The sequence below is a fragment of the Amia ocellicauda genome, chromosome 3 (assembly GCF_036373705.1).
Source record: "Amia ocellicauda isolate fAmiCal2 chromosome 3, fAmiCal2.hap1, whole genome shotgun sequence".
Taxonomy (NCBI): domain Eukaryota; kingdom Metazoa; phylum Chordata; class Actinopteri; order Amiiformes; family Amiidae; genus Amia; species Amia ocellicauda.
The window spans coordinates 43,471,865-43,492,948 of record NC_089852.1 but is presented as its reverse complement, the minus strand read 5'-3'; the positions used below and the strand labels follow the sequence as shown (position 1 = coordinate 43,492,948).

General features: G+C 39.7%; 1 protein-coding gene across 1 annotated transcript; it reads left to right on the top strand.

Annotated features, from left to right (window-relative positions):
- The first annotated feature begins 536 nt into the window (after nucleotides 1-536).
- Nucleotides 537-13,446, top strand: LOC136746830 (fibroblast growth factor 9). The gene is made up of 3 exons (XM_066699641.1): nucleotides 537-1,657; nucleotides 8,086-8,189; nucleotides 12,134-13,446. Exons 1-3 carry the CDS (start codon nucleotides 1,381-1,383, stop codon nucleotides 12,377-12,379), a joined length of 627 nt encoding a protein of 208 aa, XP_066555738.1. The 5' UTR covers nucleotides 537-1,380; the 3' UTR covers nucleotides 12,380-13,446.
- Nucleotides 13,447-21,084: the final 7,638 nt, after the last annotated feature.

Here is a 21,084-nt window from a genome sequence, read left to right as displayed (position 1 = left end):
GAGCCCAATAATGACCGAATCTGGATCAAAGGCAATGTCCTGACATCAACCGCGGACTGTTTCTCACCAAACCACAGCACAAGAGTGGACACATCTTCCGTCTGAAAACACAGCACTGTAGAATCTGACTATTCAATTAAGACGCAAATAAATAATTATGTATTTATAGCTAAGGGAAACACGTGCCAAGTTTGGGCGAGCAGCTATCCCTTTCAAAAGTTGACACGATGTGTGAAACTGCAAGTGTTTCAGGACGTTTCGAGTATTGTAATGTCAGAATAACGCATATGTGTAAGGTATTTTGCTATACGCACATATATGCACTATACATATATAGAATATGCATGCAGTACACAATATATATACATATATACAGTGTAGTGCAGCATCCGTACGCAGCTCTGCCTCCTGCAAACGGCCCTACAGCAGCAGAGCGCTGAGCGTGCGGGCGCTAGGACCGGCCGGCGCGGCTGTCATGACTACCCGCCGCCGCTCAGCCCAGCCCCGGGGCCGCTGCCTGCGCACTGCGCGCTGCATGGGAGGCTCAGTGAAGAGCCCGGACCGGCGCAGGAGTGCAACATTTCACTGCGAGCTCTGCAGGAGGAACACCTGTTTCAATCCAGCCCAGCGACAAGAAGAAGGGGGGAAAAAAGAAGAAGAATTAGGAAAAAAAGCACAAGCAAAAGCAGCAACAGAGCACTCCTGCGTCTTCTCGTGTGCCGGTGGATCGCCTTACATTCACTGTACCTGGACACCTCTGCTCATCTCACCGCGCTTTCGGATATTACCTCCTGCACATCACAGAAGATCAAAGTTTTATTGCGGGATTTTGTCTGTGGCAACACTGTGCGATCTATAAAAACAACCTATATGTTATACATATACACATTTGCTTCCAGCATTCATGCTGATGCATGCAGTCTATAATAGAGTAAAAACAGCGCATGCCTTTTTGGAGGCAGAATCCATAATTCTGACGTAGCCTGTACATCTTAAAATTCCCATAACGTCGGCTTTTTTTAAGTTGGCATGGTCATTCCTACCTTAACCCAAATGGAGAAGCTACGGATTTTTATTCTTAAAATAGCTGGATGGGCTGAAGACCATATTACCTGTTAAGAGCTTGGGGATATACCGTATACATTTAAATTATGCCCGTGTGTGAGTATAAAGTGGTGCTTTCTTAGACTAACAGTGCTTTGACCTTGAACCTGTACCAGTGCAAACAAAATCTTACTTTTATGTGTGTGTTTCATGGATTAATGGGAGACCAGCTTCATCAGTAACTGCAACAGGGAGGGAGTGGTATAAAGGTCTCTTGGGTTGACACCATTATTATTGTTGTTTATTCGGGCTCTATAATAAAAGCAGAATCTCCTGATGGCTCCTTTAGGGGAAGTTGGGAACTATTTCGGTGCTCAGGATGCGAGTCCATTTGGGAATGTGCCGGTCCTGCCGGCGGATAACCCGGTTTTGTTAAGTGAGCACCTGGCCCAGGCGGAGGCTGGGGGTCTGCCAAAGGGGGCTGCAGTTACGGACTTGAACCATTTAAAGGGGATTCTCAGAAGGAGGCAGCTGTACTGCAGGACTGGATTTCACTTAGAGATTTTCCCCAATGGTACCATCCAGGGAACGAGGCAAGACCACAGTCGATTCGGTAGGTATTTTTAACCCTTCACTTCCCAGCCTTACTAAATGAGCCGCGTTTTCTTCCCAGTAACTGTATTACAGCGCTCAGCGACGGCAGGTTGTTTCCTGCACGCACGGATCTTTTCACGAAGAGGCCAAGAGGTGCCTGCGAGGGATCCCCCCCTTCGTTTAAAAAATGCGTTTTCAGCATCATTTCTATACTGCATCCTATCATCCGCACGGGTCTCATGCGCGTAAAAAAGACACACACATGACACGCATGGGAGAAGTGTGCAGACCACGCATATGTAGGTCAAAGGGAGTGGCCAGTCCTGCAGTCGCGGGGTGTGCGCCAGTGTGGCTGCGCTGTTGTGGCTCGGAGCCGCACGTGTTAACAGGGTGTTGCGCGCTGTCACAGAGGTGTGTCTGAGCAATGCGCCCCCCCGGCCGTGCACGTTTCATCGGCCTCAATCTCTCGCAAGTGTCATCCCGGTTCAATTTAGCATCCTTGGAGCAGAGCGTACGTTGCATAATGCTAAAGAACAATCTCTGCTTCAATAGATGTGGTACCCCCTCGCAGAGCTACAGTGAACTATGGGGTGAAATCAAAATCGCGGCAAGCGCCTGCTGCAGGCTTTCTCCGGGTATCGTATGTGTGCTGCGTGGGACAGAGTGAGAGAATGGGCGAGCAGAAAACGAAGACCTATTATGGATGTTGTTGCTTGCAGTTTACTGCCAGCTACAGCCACCTGATTGCACTTTAACTAGGTCGTAAATGCGTGTCCCATGGTGATTTTTCTTCTTCATGTTGAAATGCCAGATGTTTGATTAGAGAGGGCTAAACTGGACCTTTTTTTGTTTAAGTCACTTTCCCAGAAATGCGGTTTCATTTACCGGGCAAGGGCACCAATTCACCGCTGCCCTGCACAAATACGCACCACGACATGCGTGAGCCCAGGCAAGGATCCGACACAGCAGTTGTTGACTGTCCTGTGCTCATACACCACGGGGAAGTTGCATTTGTTGGCATGCAACAAACATGTAATTGTAATAGTGCGGTGTCGCTGATGTGTAAGTGTCTGTCGGCGCAGGTGCTGGGGATGTGGCGTGTCACCTTGTGCAATAGCGCACAACTTCAGCAGGGCACCGCTTTCAAGTGGCCCTCAATGGAGGTGCGCTGCGACAAGCACGTAACTGTCCAAGATCCCGGGCGGGCTGCCGCTGGTCTAAGGCGGTGTCGCATGCAGGCAGAGCGGGCAGATCTGCGGGAGCTGGCCGTACGGCGGGTCGTGCCTGCTGGAGCAGGTGTCTGGGCGTACGGCGGCCGCACTGCTTCACTCTCGCCGGGCCAGAAGGCCAAGCGCCTGGGACTCGCTGGGTCCTAGAACCCGCCGGTTAACGCCCAAATGTAAAAGGGGAATAATTCAACTCGCAGAAGATCTGCATTAAGTTTGACGCAGTGCGAGAGGGTGTCTAGATGCAATGGTATTCAAAAGTATGTATCATGATTGGTGACATCTTTTGATTTCTTTGCTACCTTTTATTACCAAGCTATGGCGCTTTGCAAAGCCCTGGGTTAGCACTGAGTGCTTCTCAGCCCTCACAACACTAACATAGTATAGTGAAAAAAGACTATTCCATAGGTTCACTGGTTGTGGGTCTGATATACTCATACATATTGAGAGTAGGGGGTAAAGTGTGACTTCTCAACATTAATATGCATTGTATCCAACAGAATACGATTAGATTCACAATTGTCAGTGTATACATGTACTAGATTTCTGTTCAAAACCATGTTGTGTCTGCATCCCTGTAAAATATAAAGGTCAAAGTGTATAGTTGTGCTGAAAAAGCATTGAGAGGAGAAGAACATTGTCTTAGGACTGAAGCAAGCAGGATCATAGTGAGCTAATAGTACAGTGTTTTCAGATAGCTCTATCAATACACTACCATCAATTATATAAACACACTGCCCTCAATGCCCCTGCACTTCAGGACAGTGGGACTGTACACAAAACTGCAGTTTTATAGCAGCTGTGCGATATACATCATATTTATTGTCAACAGAGAGTGAGTCAGGTTTAAAACCAGACTATCAGCAAGGAAGGGCTTGTTCTCATAACACTTGGTCTTTCCTGCCAGGTTATCTTGACAAGCTTTACTGATGATTCACAACAACATATATGAGGATGTGAAATATGAGTTATGGTTAAATCCTAGGGGGTTAATAGACCGGTCTCCTGTCACTGTACTTTCCTTAAAAAGTAAAAAAAAAAATACAAAAACAAATCCTTTCACTTATTAGACAGCATATATTGCAGAAAAAGACAATCCACATTGCTCTGTTTGGTAAGGTTGAGTGTAATTAAATAATTGATGTACCAATTGAGTGTATGCACCTTTTGTAAAGTTTGGAAAATTAGGAACATAAAGAAATGAGCTAAAAAAAGGCAATTTATGTCACATGTACTACTAGAATCAGTTCCTTTTCCTCAAGTAATTGATGCAGAGAAAAATGGGCCCAATGTCTTACAGCACAGGAAAAAACATGTTATGAGAAGGAATAACAACGACTTTCTAATTTAACCCAGACATAAGCATTAGATTCATATAATAATGATTTTACATCCCGTGTCACATATGCCAGCATCTTTATAATCTGTATACTCAGTTAAAGATCTACTGCTCTACATATTCACTATGATTACCTGTATTTTCTTGATGAAACATCATCTCTGACTTTATTTTTAGCTTTGCAAGCTGCACCAGTCAGATGCTGCCTTGGTTCTACATCCCTTTGGACTTTTCTAACCCAATATGTTGCTGCAAATTCAATAACTCGGGGTAGCAGAGGCGTGTCTGTTGCATCAGCAAAACCTCTGCATGTACAGCAGCAATACTCTAGTCCTAGCAAAGCAGCACTACAGCAATAAAAAGGTGACCCTTTCTGGAAGCAGTCCAGATAGGAGAGGAGATTCACTGAGCTGAACTGGAATTTGAAAGAACACACCTTGTACTGCAACAAAATAGATACATTTTTATAGAACTGCAGTCTCTGGATGAGTCAGCTTTTTTTTTAAGGCATTTGTCAGTTAATAGGATGCAGACTTTATTTGTACAGAACAAAGAAAAACAAAAACAACTTAGTCAATTATTATTCAGCCCACCAAATGTCTATTGAATGCAAACGAGCATACTGTTCTTTCAAGCTGACACCGGCAAAATGTGTTTTACTCACGACAGGGTCATCAAGTGCTTCATGAACTTTAATCTCATTTTTTTTCTAAAGCAAAGCTTTGAACCAAAAGCAATACTGATGAGAGGCTGTATAGTGTACAAGAATAATTCTGACTGATGTTCCTATTGCGTCTTTCAGATGTGGTGAAGCTTTTGAATTCTCTAATTCTATTTCCTAAAACAGGCAAACACATGAAAATAAAGTCACAAAAGTACACCGAAAGTCTGTCCATGACTCATGTCTTGAGCTATAATGATTATAAAGAAATATACCTTAAATAGGTTGATTGTGTCACTGGTATTCATGTTAAAATTAATTGAAAGGTTTTTTTTATTTGAAATATTCTGAATTCTTACTAAACAATCTTGTAGATAATCACACTATACTTATATACCAAAGAGAGGGGGAGAGACAGACACAGGGATGATGACTGGAGTTTTGGCTTTTTAACACAAAACAGACGGTATGTTTAGCCCAAATGAGTGACACCTGTGCTGAGTTTCAGAAATTAATGACCTTTGGATATTTATATCCCAATAATTTACAGTCAGAATAAATTAAATTTATACTTACAATGTATATTTATTTGTAGCAGTTAAAAGTAGACACAATGTTTTAGATTAAGCATATTGTGTACTATAAGATTGTCTTAAAGAAACATGCTTGCATTGTACCAATTCAAAATGCAAAATAAGTATATTGTATGGTGAAATACGCAGTAAACCCCTTTTAAAGAAATAAATAAAATATACCAGGATGAAAATGTTTGTCAGGCAGAATTGGTCCAGGTCCAGTTAGATTTTATTGGAGAATCTGATTTGTTCATTTTAAATACAGTGCCCACTAGACCTTTTTAGCTCATGGGATGCATTTATTTCTTCTTCCTGGTTTGTTGTTTAGAATATTGTTCCAAATCTGCTGTTTAGAACTTTATAAACCCATTTTAAAGCATCATGACATTGGACAGCCAAGCAATATATAACTTTTAGTCTTGAAAAGGTCAAATGTATACACATGCTCAGCTCCTTATCACAAAGCCAGGTTGAAATGTTGTAAGGCTCAGGTGTTACCTGAACAAACACACAGGAGAAACTCCCTAGCCAGACACTCCTGCAGGGATGACAATTATTTCCCAAGAGTCGTAAATCCTATTTTAAGACAGTTAAGTCTATTTATGCATCATAATATTACTTTTTAGGTACCAAACGTCTGAATCGTTGCCATATTGTAACACAGTATGCATACTATACCTTTAATCGCTTTAAAAAATCCACATATAGTTTCTGTATTTAAAGTTTTTCATTCGATGACACCTACAGTAACAGTAGAGCTGACTTCTCTGAGAATATCCAGTATCATGTTTTAAAGGCTGTGTCCAGAGTACCACTAAATTGCTTAAAGGTAACTGCTCGTAAATGCTGATTTTCGTACAGGATGTTTATTAGATCTCTCTATTCACCTGTCTGTCAGTCTGATCTATCCAGCCATATTTAAGTTCTTCCTGTATATGTTTAGTCAAGGGTTTATGGTAAACTGCAGTAATTTGTTGAAGGTAATTGTCTGCACAAGATGCAACAGTCTGCAACTGTGGTGATTTTGAATCCCATTAAATCACATTTAATCAGTCCTAAAATGCCACCTATGGGGGAGTTTAACTGCAATGCATCAGTTCAGCCTGGTTCTGCATTGAAGAACAGCAGTTGGCAACACGATGAATCTTTCTGGAACAGACTTTGTTTCAAGGACTTACAACAGTACAGTCACTGACATTGGAAAAGGCCAGATGAGGAGAACCTGACGGAAAACGGATCCTTTCTTCGGGTGCGCATTTATGACAGACTGCATTAATCAAGATTGAGAAAAGCGAGATCTGCCCAGAATTTCAATGACTTTCACCTTATCTACCTTGTGGATACGACCCTTTACACAGAGTATGCTAATGTCAGCCCGAGGCGTCTTCCGAGAGCATCAGTCGGCTCCCACACTGTTTCTGTGTTATGAATACACTACCATATTTCTGCTTTATATGCTGGCCTGGTGCTGTGTATGGATCGAACCTGTGTGCTCCCATTGGTGGCGGAGACTTCAAGGCTCAGAATTGAAAGACCATTTCTGTGATAACAGCTTTGACTTTTTCTCTCTCTAGTCTTCCAAGATTTCTAGGTTAACGTTTGCAGATGTAGATAAGATTGGGAATGTATCATCTCCTATAATGTCAGGGCCTGCAGTGTCGTTCCATTCTTGTCTCCTTATTTTGTTCCAGTTACCTAACCCCAGAGAGACGTCCGGAGAAGTTACATTTTCTCTGCCTGTGAGGTGTTCTGCAGTAGGGAGGAGAATTGTGCGAAGTCCTGGAAAAGTTTGATATACCAGAAATTGTAATTTTTACAGAGTGGCTATGGGATATACAATAAAGGAAGGAGTACAAGTAATCAGAAGGAACGTGTTTTGTGGATATCACAGGACATCCATCACTGGCAGAGGAACAGTCCAACAGTATAGTGGAGATGAGTACGGTTATGGTTGGACTTTCATATATTCACCAAAAAACAGTGTTCAGTGTTCTTTAAAGACACCATAATGACATACGCATTAAAGATAATTGAGCACTGAGTGCATCAATTTGATCATGATAATTTCTCATTAATGGTACAAGGAATGATTTGGGACATGTGGCATGGGGGTCAGAGCTGGTCCACCCATTAGCCTGGGAATTCAGTTTAACTGGGGTGTTATTGAATACCTGAGGCTGTGAGGACAGGACCAACACTTGTGATTGGGTGGTGGTTGTGCCATGGTGTTGCTGCTCCACCAGAGATGATTTCCTCTCACTTTTTGGCACATACTGCATAGTCCTCCTCTTTGAATGCCTGGTTGGGGCCAAACTCCTCCTCCCCACAAAAAGAGAAAAAAAAGAGAACCTAAAGGAAAGTTCTATCAACCCCTCATTAGTCCACCATCTCGCTCAAATCACAATTTGAACCACCGATGTGGTTGTCAGAAGGTTTTGTCAATCCTGCCCTGTGATTGGATGTGCAGAATCACTCTGTTGTATCAGAATGTTCTTAACCCTTACAATGGTCTGTGTAAACAAGTTTCTGTTATTTTGAGTACTATCCTTGATGTACCTCTCCTTAATTACCCACCTAAAGAGGTATTCTACAGTACCCTGACTATCTAGCATGCTGGGTGACACATCTTCTGCTTTCTTTTATCAGGTATACTGGAGTTTATAAGCATAGCTGTGGGGTTCGTCAGCATTCGTGGAGTGGATAGTGGACTCTACCTCGGGATGAATGAGAAGGGGGAGCTGTATGGGTCGGTAAGTTAATTACATAATACTGTGTCTTAGTGTTCTTTATTATTATTATTATTATTATTATTATTATTATTATTATTATTATTATTATTATTATTATTTTATGTTCAGTTTTTAATCAAACTATGTACTTTCTTATAAAGGCATCATCCAAGTACAGGTGTCTTAAATTAAAATGTTGCTGAATATTCTGCCTTTTTTGAATATACAGCACACAGATTTAAAGAACTGTACATTCATTCCATCCTACAATTTGACTCAAAACCAAAATATTTGTGGTTGTACTTAAAAATATTTTAGTCAACTCTAATCTGGCCTACAAAGGTACAGCTGCATTAGTAGTTTACAGTATTTTAATAATGTATAGGACTTAGTGGGAGAGTTTTTGGCAGGGTGCTGCAGATTTTCATACATACTACACTTTATACTGTGTCTGCAATGGGCAAACAGTTCAAAAGCCCTATTTCAGCAGCCGGACAAACTTTCATTCACTGCCACTCGCTTGACAGAAACTGCCTGGTGTGCCGAACAAAGGTTAGGACCTCTGCTGTCTATTGTACTTTGTCCAAGCAGGACTAGTTAAAATGACAACGGAAGATAAGAAATCAGCTGGAATGGGTGCAAAGCATCAGTCAGGAGGCACCATGATTGAATATTCACCATAACAAATGCGATTTTTCTTTTATAGATTTTTTGGTGTCCGAGTTGTACAGGTTATGGGTCTTCAGCTCTTAGCTTTAATTGGAGATTTTATTTTTAAAACAGCTGAAACGTCTATAGTCTCTCTCTACCCAATTCATCTAAATTAACAAAAGACAGATGAGATACTCTCACTTGCCAGTCAGCAGAAGTGACATGACACTGCAATTTGCTGTCTCAAACAGGGCCGTAGTCCTGGGAGTCAAGTGAGAAAAGTCCCATTTTAATAAACCACAGAAAATAAATGGATTTAGGTTTTGTGTGTGTGTGTGCATAAAATCATGAATTTAAGTAAAAAAATAAAATGTTTCTGTGTTTAAGAGTGCTCTCCTATCACAGTTGTTTCAGGGTCACAGCCCATTTCTAGCTGAGAGTTGAGAGTTGAGAAAAAACTGAATTTTCCCATGTTGGTTCTAGTGCAACATTGAAAATATAGCTTCACCTTTCTTTTAAATGGTAGCTTCCTGATTTTTGTAGCACAAACACCAGATATGTGAATGCTCTGTTATGAGATATTATCTAAGTAGTGTCAGGCTTTATCCAACCAGCAATCTGTAACTACAATGTTCTTGATTGTCTACAAACAAGAGCTTTTGGCCGGCAAGGTGACATACTGCCTATTTATTAGCAAAGGCCACACACAGGGCAAAAGGTGTAAACAACCGAAAACTGAAATGTGAACTTAACGGTATGCATTCAAATTTTGTCTGATTATTGAATGTATACACTGTTTAACATTTCCAGAATAACCAAAAGTTAATATAAGCACTGCTGTTTCAGTGGGAACACAGATTCTACATCAGTCAGCTTCCTACTAACCCCCGAAATTAAAATGATAAACTCCAGAGCAAAAGACACTTCATCTCTAGATTACTATGACCTTGAATGACAAACTTTGTTGTGACATTCACTGATGAAGCATGTACATAAATTAGCTGTATTATCCTGTAAATAAATAATAAATAATTATAAAACTTTGTAAATGTAGAGCAGGAATGCTTAGAGAGGTTAATAATATGTGCACTTCGAAAGATAGCCCTGGGAATGTTGCCAGTGCTGAATTAATACCCATACGGGTCTGTCATTTTTCCGTTTCTTTTTTTATTCTCTGCAAAGTTAGCAGCTCTGCAGGAATGCGTTTAAAAAAAAAAAAAAAAAAAAATGAAACCAAACCTTAACCATGTGAGCTCCGTGATTTATTACAGCCTTTTAATTGGGACGGGCAAAATGCTTGATATTCTAATTTTCTACTTTTCCCATTATGAAGAGACGTGGAAGGCCCAAAGAAAAGACAGGCCCTTGCATAGGTGATACATTGCTTTCATTCAGACCTAAAGGCCGACCACACTACCAGAGCCATACAGCATTTACAAGCAAAAGAAGTGGTCCAATAAAAGCCAATTCAAGTCTGTGTGTGTGTGTTGTGCGTGCACCCAGTAAGCACAAAAATCACAGCATGCAAAACACATCATTTATAGTTAATGGGAGTGTAGCTCTGCCAATGGGGACTTTAATTTTAGCCCCTTGATTGCTGGAAGAAAAGAAAAAGCCTTTTAAAGCAAATTTGTATATATAAAAAATCCATCAAATTAGCAGTGTTCAGTAAAGCTGGCAACTGAACAAGGGGACCTCCCTGTGTCACTCTCACGCACCGTTCTCTCCATACCTTCAGGGATTCTTTATGACTTCAGCTTTGCACATTGGACTTTTCACCCACATTCATTATATATCCTACTTCTTCACGCTGTTAGAGGTGCATAGAAATGGCATATTAACCCCCCCACACACCTTGAATTCACCAAGAACCTCACAAGGTTTAAAATCCACTTGTGAGCCGGCAGTAGAGTGGAGTTTCCTGGAACAAAGATAAGAGTTGCTCGAATAGCAAACCTGCGCTAGGCCTCCTCAGTCGTACTCTCTCATTACGATACGGGAGAGGTGAGGCTGGAAGTGCGGCAAATTCCCTCACAGCTGCTAGTGCTCATGGCACATATCAAGTGGAATTTAGTCTAGGTCCAGATCTCGGGTTTGAGTTTTGTGAATGTGCCAGAAACAAAAATTCTATCTTGTAATTCCTTGAAACGGTTCTGCTTTTTTTCTGAGGTCAGAAGGGGCAGTTTGGAATAGCACATACTCCCCCCCTTCGCCCAAGTTCTCCGTGTTTGTGTTTTCGAGTGGTCAAATCCGTTAAGGCTACTGTAGATATAATGGCACATGTGTTTAACCCCTTCAGACCCACAGCGACAGAGCAAGAGTGGGTGTCATTTTAACACCGGAGCTGAAAGTGTTGACATTCATTAAGGATGTTGAAAGAAATCAAAAGGACAAATTCCTTTTAGTTTCTTTGTTTTGTTTCTCTTGACAGTACACTCTTTCTAGGCTCATTAGGGAACAAAAACAGCCATCAAGACAAAACAGAAAGCCATTTAATCACTCTATGAATGAATGCAGAATGATAGTAAAATTTTTAGGTTAGTTTAAAATAACGTGTAAGCAAATAAGCAACTTATGGTGTTCAATGACAAAAAGTGGTGTTTTAATAAATGTGTCAGTGAAGCTTTCTTTTTTACTTATATTTCGAATATAAGACAATGTCGGAGTCAGTTTCTACTCTATAAAAGAACATAATATGCACAATTGGAATCTTCTGACATCTACTGGAAAAACCCTTCCCCCTATTTTAATGAGCATGCTATTATCCATATCCCAAGATGTGAGGTCTAAGTCCATTGCTAATTTGTTAAAGAAGTAAGGTAAATGCACCATTTAACCACCACTCATATAATACAGCTGTCACTGTCCAGCAACACCATATGCAGGGTAAATATTTTCCAGCAGTGGAGAGCTCTATTGACAGATTCTGCAAGGTTTTATGAGGGTCTTCCCCAGTTTTCCTGTTGTATCTGCAGTTGGATCATTGTAATAATCCCTTTTACAGCAACCTGAAACATCCAAAGCAAACATGTGGGTGTCCAAATAAACACAGAAGACCAGTCTCACTCAAGAAGGTAGAATTTGTCAATTTAATGGGACTCCACAGCTGTGGGGAACGTGATACCCCCTTTTTCAAAGCTGACTTTGAAAATCCTGTTCCTAAATTCTGTAAATCCTGCTCCCGATTTAGTGCGTTCCTTTTAGGGAGGATTCTCATGACATTCCTTGCAGTATAACCGTATATATAATGTATATGTTGGACTGATGTATATCTAAACATAAGTGTATTGACTTCTGTTGTGTTTGCTCTGCAGGACAAGCTGACACAGGAGTGTATATTCAAAGAGACGTTTGAGGAGAACTGGTACAACACCTACTCATCCAAGCTGTACACCCACACGGACACTGGACGGCCGTACTATGTGGCATTGAATAAAGACGGGACTCCAAGAGAAGGGACTAGGACTAAAAAGCATCAGAGATTAACACATTTTTTACCAAGACCTGTGGACCCTGACAAAGTACCTGAGCTTTACAAGGATATTTTAAGCCAAAGTTGATAAAAACATACTTTTTTGTGTGGTTGAGCCCTTAAAAAGAGGAAAAACAATACCAACTAAATAAAAAATGATAAAAAAACTACAAAAAAACAAAAAACAAAAAACAGAACAGAGACAAAACAAAACCACTATAGAGATTTTGTGCGGTTGGTTCTTATTGATTAGCTGTGTCATCACGTCAGCTCCACTGTTGCCAAACTTTGTCGCATGCATAATGTATGATGGAGGCTTGGATGGATCATGCTGATTTTTGTTCTGCACTTAAAACAGTCTGTCCTGTTAGAGGAGAGCCAACCTCGCCCACTCGCTTGATTTGTTACAAGAGGCAACGCAAGACCAGAGAAGACACGGAAAGATACACCTGACCTGGAGAGACAGAAGGAGAGAGTGAGAGAAAATGAGAGAAAAGGAGAGAGAGAGAGAAAGAGAGATGTGGCCTGATGCATGCCAAGAGATGGACACGCTTTTAAGTTTTTGATCAGTTGAACTTCATCTTGTATCAGCATAGCTGCCATAACTTTTACTCATTGGGATTCTGGCTGGTGGCCTGCTCAAACCTATGCTGTATGAACAATGGCATGTAGGATGCAGTCTTAAAAAAAAAAAAAGCAAAAAAAAAAAGCAAGAGACATTTTCTGTTAACACCCCAGTGGTGCTAGTCCATGGAGCTTAAAGCAAAGACCTCTTAGTAAAATAAAAAAAAAGAACGAAAAAGAAACCTTAAATTTATTTATAGAAAACTTTCAAAGGCAACATTATATTTATTTTATATATTTATTTATTATATAGAGTTTATTTTTAATGAAATATGTATAGACCAACATAGGCGTTCTCGGAAAGCTTTAGAATCTGTAGGCATGTATTGGCGGAGGACACTAGGAGACTATGGACATTCATGCAAAAGACAGATATTCTAGTGACCCTTTATTGTTCTGAAGGTGACAATCTATTTTTTGCCCATATTATTGTAATAATATGCACACCACTCATGACACACGAGTTTCCACTCTTCTGACTGCTTGTTTCATAGCTTTCCCCCTGAGGATTAAAGAAAAAGCTGGGTCTGATGATTTGTATTTTGTGTCTTTTGTATTTTCTTGTCTACTGGTGCATCGCTGTCTCTGGAGGGATTATTTGCAATCTCTTTAAAAAGGAAACAGAGCAAGTCTTCATTTAAAAGTATCAATATAACCTTCAAATCCCCGACAAATGTGCAGGGCTTCAAAACAGAAAACATCCCTTGCATTTTCCCCATTAACACTTCAGATTTTTGGAATCTAGACTGGAATAATATCCAACTTTAAAACAATAAAAATTAAATAAAAATGTAGTTTACATAGTTTTTCACTGAAACACCTTCACACCTAATATTCTGAAAGAGCAGGCCCTGTTTTCCAGGGTTGTGTCAGTTTGACACCAGGAAGCAGTCATCTGCATATGCACCAGATGCTGCTTTGTTTATTGATATGCATTTACAACTTGTTTTCAAGGTTAATTTTTGCACAGACTGAGAGACGTATTATGTCTTTGCCTGTGTTGCTTAATAGATGCAAATGTCCTTCAAGATTGATATTATGCAGATATATGCTAGAAACACAAGCTGGTAGTAAACATTGGGTGCTATAGCCTTTTTTGCTAGACTGATTGGACAACCCTGAAGTGCAGTGCTCTCCCTGCACTCATACCAGCTAGTAATGCATAAGAAGAGGGGGTTCCCAGGATCCAACACACCGGACAGGGTGAAACAAGAACCCGACATCCACTGACATACAACGGACCTGTTTTTCTTAAGGACTTCGTCTTTGATTGTTCAGTTGCTTAATGCTCTGACTCTCTGGCACAGATTGAATCATTTCTTCTCTACAAGTATGGAGACAAAAATGATTGTGCAAAACTCAACCTCCTTCGCCGTGCGCTCATGACTTTAGTCAGGCTTTTTGACGTGCAGTCCCAGGGTAATTTGACACTGAACAAATGAACTTATCTGCATTTTTATGAATGCCCTCATGACTCTGTTATTTCCTCTTTTCAGCTCGTACTCAGAGAGCTGCCTTTTGACAACACTCCAAATGGCAAATAGTTTCTTGTACTTTCTGACGTGACTTCCCAGATCCATGTCTACGAGGGGTCAAATTCAGAGAGGCTGTCTAACAAGTGATTGTCTCTGCATCTGTCCGTCTGCCTGTTTCTGAGAATTGTTTTCTAAAACTAGAGATGGTCAGACCAGTTTCCTGATGGGAAATGAGGCCCCGGCTACCTGCAAGGTGGCTGGGGATCCAAGAGAACGGGACACTCTTTATAAATGCAAGATATTCAATTGTAAAAAAAATCTAAATGAAACACAAAGGTACACAATTAGATTGGAGATGATTTCTCCCTGTCAGATCCCTAGCTAACTTGTGTGTGACAGGAAGAAATCCATTACATGTTCTCCAACCCAATTCCCCCAGTTAATCAATTTAATTTGGTTTTATTATATAAAATACACAATTCTCTCTCTGTTTTGCCACATGGTGCATTATCTGTTCCACCTGTACAGGAACCTTGCTCTGAATGGGGTTTTCCCTCAATTTAATTTGCACTTAAGACAGATTTCACAGAGTCCCACTGTGCAACATACAGCAGACCGCAGTGCTCTCTCTGCACATCCTTTCCAAGTGCTGCATTATGCTTTAAACAGGTCACTAGGCAACGTGTTGTTAGTATGCCCTTCAACCTAGTCTCCCACTGCAGTGTAAGATATTTGCTGTTAAAAAAGAGAGCGAGGAGAGACACAGAGTAGACACCATGAGAATTCATTATTGAGTGTCTGTGATAGATTTTCATGTGCGTTGGCTTGATCTTAGATGCTGCTAATTAGTTCCTATCCAGCCAAGCACAATGTTGATGTTAAACATCTTTCTATTATTTGCTTTGATTTCTTAATTAGAAAATATCTGGGCTTCAACTCCTCAATCACAGATTCATCTTCCACTCTTAAGATCTTTCTGTTAATCAATTCAAAAGGAAGGACCAGGGCTCTGAATCCACAAATCAGAACAATGTGAAAGTTTGTTTTTTGAAAGAGGATACACAATATGGTATCGAAGAGGCCTCTATTGGTTGTGGTGATAGAAAGGGCTGTAAAACTTATTATCATATGTCATAAAGATGTCAGAGCTAAATATTGATTCCATCTCTAGGGGGAATACAATAAAGTATGCTTGCACTAATATGAATTTCTGAAAATAGACAAAGGACAAAATGTAATATTATGAAGTGATCTAAATTTTAAATGACTGAATGAGGAAATAAGGGAACAATTGATAATGTATTGATCACACAGAGACAATTTAAAGCAGATGAAGTGATGTATCAATCATTCTGTCTGTCCAGAAAGTGTAATTTTAAAAAAGCTGGTAAAAACCTCCCAGATGGTCACAGTACAAATGTTAGCTGACCTTCCTTTATGGTCATGCATCATTACACAGTACTATTATATACATATGTATATATGTATGTATATATATATGTATATATGCATATGTATATATGTATATGTGTGTCTCTGAAATCATTATAATTGACTGTTTAAAAAGGCATTTAAGGAGGACTGCGGTTGAATCAGTAGCGTGGACTACACGTGTCTGAGTGCATGTGCAGTTGCCCTTTGATAAAGCATCCTCCCGTGAATGCAAATACAAACAGCCCGCATCAAAATGTTCAGGTCTAGTGCACGACTCTATGGCCTGCACAGATATTACCACATCCAGCGCAGAGCTGCACCACTCTGTCCTTTGACATTCGCAGTCAGTCGTGATCCCGCAACCTTTTCATCATCCGCTAAAGTGCTGAGGGAGATGTATTGTTGGCAACCGACCAGGCAGTCTTGCCTTCTCATGGGAAGTCAGCACTTCCTCAGAACTGGATCAATTGACCTCAGACTTTGGGGTAGTAATAGCAGGGCTTGTGCACGACAATGCTTAATATGGGAGAATTGACAGACAATACATTTTAAAAGGGTGACATGAATGGCAGCTGCTATGGGGTTCCTGTAAAGGCGTGTAGCTGCAGAGCATCAAACAGTGGGAGTACACAGAAGGAATGTCTTGTAAATGGTGGGTTTCTTTAAAACCACATTAATTGGTTTATGTAAAGTAACCCCAATTAATGAAAATAATAATGAAACTGCCAACCTGCTATTGCTGAAGGTTCGAAAAATAACGAATCATCCTGTATTTATTTTCCCTGAGTGTGGCTATAAGGTATTGAATATTATTTTAACTATTTGGGTGTGCTGTATAAACTCCTTCCTTCCTATTTATATCTCACCTGCCAGCTTTATCTCTCTCTCTCTTTTATCATTGAATTGCTCTTGGTATCAAAGAGACCCACATCCTGTTAGTTTTGCCAGTGGTAAGAGTATGCACACTTTGGGAGCTGAAAAGAGGTGACCCTGGATGTGATTCAGGCAGATAATGGTCCAAACAGACTGCAATATGACATCATCTCTAATTTAAACAAAGACATGAATTAAATAAACCAATCTGATTCAGAATTCAAAGAGTCTGAATGACTGTCTGTTCTGGATATTTGTTTCCATTCCAACGCTGCATGTACACCAAAGCGTAACTTCTATCCTGGTATTGTGTTTATTGGTATTGGTCAAAAAACAACCTTGATGACGTATGAATCCCAGTTCACTCAACCTTATAATCTTTACAGTCATCTCCATCCTGAATCGGTATTCATCAAACTCTGACTAGACATTATTGGTGATTATCTTTAGTGCAGATTTCATTGAGAACTGAAAAATATGTTTTTAATAGGTGAGAAGGTAGCAAAGTATAATAATCTAATACTCGGGAGGTTCTGGTTTTGATATCATGAACAGCACACCGTGGTGAGACAGTTGGGAATAAAAACACAGCTTTCCACAGACTGGTTGTTGAAGTCGTGGTGACCAGGACCTCCAGACTTCATGCAGTGAAATGTTCTGGCACGGATGTACAACTCTTAAGTCACATGCAGGCAGCTGGTTTTAGGTACAGTGTTTTAGAAGACAGCACGATCTCAAGAAAACTTCCATGCAATTACACCGAAAGGCAGAACCGTGCAAAGCCATTTGCTATGGCTCAGATTAAGTTGAGGATGTATTCACAGGTGCTGAATATCAGTGAGGACTGATACACAATTGCACCACAGCGTACACTGGCAAGTGGGTATAAAATAATGTAAAGCTTTATGATATATCTCTGTTGTTTCATTTCATTAAGTATGTAATAGCTTGATTTTGCATACACTACACTTAAATTGACATCTTCATATGTACTTGTAAGGGAATTGTATAATCTTATTTTACAGGTTGTAAGTGTAACATGTTTTGTATCGAATCTACTTACCATTGGACTACCTTTTATTTCTTTGCCAGGACTGTGAAAATACAAATACACAAAATTACACATGCAGTTTGACTATAATATCATTGTTAAGTGCAACATTCACTCGTTGTGTGTTGTAACAAATATAGCTCATGTGTTCTTCAGAGTGCTACCTGCACAAAAATAACAAAACCCCCAGTAGACTAGAGGGAAGAAATAGTACAGTACAGCCTTTGTGTGGGGACCACAGACTTTTCAATTGCCGTGCAAATTGACCAAGGCAAACATTTACCTGGGAAAAGCTATTCCAGGTTGGTTGGCTTTTGGTGTGTACATAGTCATACGGAAATACAAGCCCAATGTGCAAATAAAGCAGGCACATTGTGAAACATTCAGATAAACATATGATGCTGATAATGTATATGAAAGAGAGGAAAGACGTTAACCTTTATGCTTGCTTAACCTCTTCAAGTTGTCACAATACTACAAGTTCAAATATATATTATTCACAAAGTTTATTGTGTTTTTAATGGAATTAGAATTGACTGAAGCCAGAATACAATCAAAATAGAAAGGTATGTTGTTGCTCTATTTTGTTATACTGTACACATCTCAAAGCAGCACAGGCAAACCAGAGACAGTACAAACTCCACAGTGTCATAAATAGCTCAGAATAGAGAAATATGTCAGCAGCACTATCGGATGTCAGGCTACATAAATAAAGTAAAAACAGAAAATGCTGGCTGGACATTTTCAAATTCAACACTGAGAAACAGGGCATTCTGAAAAGCAGTCTGACCCCTTGGTTCCCACCTAACGCTGCTGTCTTACTGAAGAAGGGAGCCATCCTATGGATTATTTAAATCATTGGATGCTGAAAACCCTGATAAAGAAATTGAAATGAAACAGGGAAAAATAAACTGACAAGCACTATCATATCAAATTTATTATAGGTTTTAAAATAGTCCCTCTTACTCCCCTCTGAAAAGAAATAAAGACTACTGCATATTTGGATGGTTGGGAAAGTAATACTTAGAGTAAATGGCATTTAAAGCACCACATAAACCAGTAAAAGACCTTTACCTGTTTACCTGTGACATTGTGCACTATAATTTTGATAATTTCCACATCTGACATTCACCCAAATATTGTGGCATTCTGAATGCTTTGGCTATTTGACCAAAAAAGAGTTCAAAACCTTTCTGCTGTATTTGGTCTGAAAATATATGCATGCAGTCGCCTTGCAGACAGACATATAAATCAAAACTGCCAAATAATCCCAATGTCCTCTTTCCAATGCCTGGGCTGCTTTTCTTCTATACACAGATCTATTTTAAGTCCAGCTAATAAATTGAAGATCAGGCAGCTTTCAAAAACTATTATATATTCCTCCAAACTCCAAAACGCTTCACAGTTTTTAATGTGTTTGTCTGCAATGTAAACATTCCAGAGAAGGTACTTAGAAAAGCACAAAAATAAAGCAGAAGACTGTGTACATGGTTACTATAGAAACTATTTCTGATTATGCTTTTTATCACACTGGCTGCAGAGTTGCAACATTAGTCTCTGTTATAAACCTGGACCTAGATTGCTTAAAAGAATTCATTTAATGAAGAAGTTTACTCAACAGCCAATCAATTCTAATTACTCTGTTGCCTCCAAATGCATATCATTGAGATGCATTAACAGTATTGAGCAGAAGTCAGGACAAGTTACTAAAGTATGATTTTTATGGTGTCAATTTCACATTTCTTTCTTTTGATGAGACTTTAAATAGCAAATCTACAATATTAATAGTGTGCAGCATTTCTCCATTACATATAAGGCTGTTTGGCAGAAGAATTAGCGAGATACACATACCTTTATGAATTATATGAAGAGGAATGTAAGAATCCATTTTATAAATATATCTTTGTGTTCTGTCGATAAATACAGGGCCAAAGGACAGTCTCGTTTAAAGGATCCATAACCTTACCTTGTTTCCAGGTAAGATGTATATAAATTAATTCTCCACGAAAAAGTGATGATTGATCACTATTGAGAAGCAGGTGTGTATATGTATGAACACCAGTCATGTGTTAAAAAAGCAATACTTTCGCTTTCTTGACACAGGGGTCAGATTTGGATATAGAGCGGATAAAGTGATCATTGGTGCTCACAATGTAATACCTATTAAAGACAACTCGGGAGGAGAAAAGGAGGTGGCCATGTGAAAGGGTTTTTAATGCACTACCGAATGTGTCTTTTATGGTGGAAGAAATAGGTTGTGTGAATATCTTTTCAGTCATGTGTGAGAAAACCACAAAATTAAGAATATAGTATGTGTAATGTGAACTCAGCATTCTGTTCTCTGGATGATGGAGGAAGAATGTGGATTTTTCTCTTTGGGCAGCACATCATCTCAGTCAATAGAGAATTTGTTTGAACGTTGGACATGAAAAACACCAAAGTCACTCAGAGTTTACTCCTTCTGTGTGGACTGAATGAACGCAATCCCATCAGATACCTTAAAAAGGAAAACAGGTTTTTGGCATTCTGAAAGGAAGTTCCAGGAAGAGAAAACCACATCATTTTTTAATATAAATGATGCTTATTTAAATCATCCAATAGAATGGGTGTTCTGTTAAAGTTTTGGGATCTTAATGGTATGCTATATGGTCTTTTTGTGTGCCGATAAATCTTGTGGACAAGCACTGTGCGATAATAATAACATTTTTGAAATGAACGTTAGTGGCAAGGAAAAAAAACGATGATGGAACCAAATGTTTGTGCTGTACCTCGCATGTGATAGCACACTTGTGGGCATTACTCTTTTAAAAGCTGCTAATGCACTGACACTCCAGTCGAAAGTACACGGTGGACTAATTGAATGAAAATCCACTTCACTGTTTTTATCTTTCTATCTTATCATCCTGTTCTGCTAATTTAATTTGGAGAACTGCTTATTAAGTTTGACCCCCATCAATAATAAAATGGGAACTCTGCTGGTTTTCCTCCTTCACTGGGCCTTTTAAGCTAATTCAGGCTCTGCCCTTGTGGCGAAAGTCAATGACAGTGACTTTGTCTGATTGCCAACTTAGGTACAACTTGCTGAGTCACTTTCCACAGTGCCAGACATAGCATGAGTTGATTCCCTCGGATTTGGAGGTTAGGTGGTAGATGTTTGCAGTGACTCAGCAGGTAGTATTAGTTAAAAGCCTTCCCTCGTATGCTTTAGTATCATTTTAATGCTACCCAGAAACAGCATGTGAAAAAAGCTTCTGCATTTTTGTTTGAACCTAAAGTCAGAGGAGCTATATTTAAGGTGCTGCAGTAATTCATTAGAGTGATTAATTGTGTATTTAA

What these genes read in the sequence shown, in the direction of transcription:
- LOC136746830 (XM_066699641.1), top strand. Translation starts at nt 1,381, where the DNA reads ATGGCTCCTTTAGGGGAAGTTGGGAACTATTTCGGTGCTCAGGATGCG. An exon ending in GCAAGACCACAGTCGATTCG is followed by an intron (nt 1,658 to 8,085) that starts GTAGGTATTTTT and finishes TTCTTTTATCAG; the next exon opens with GTATACTGGAGTTTATAAGC. An exon ending in AGGGGGAGCTGTATGGGTCG is followed by an intron (nt 8,190 to 12,133) that starts GTAAGTTAATTA and finishes TTTGCTCTGCAG; the next exon opens with GACAAGCTGACACAGGAGTG.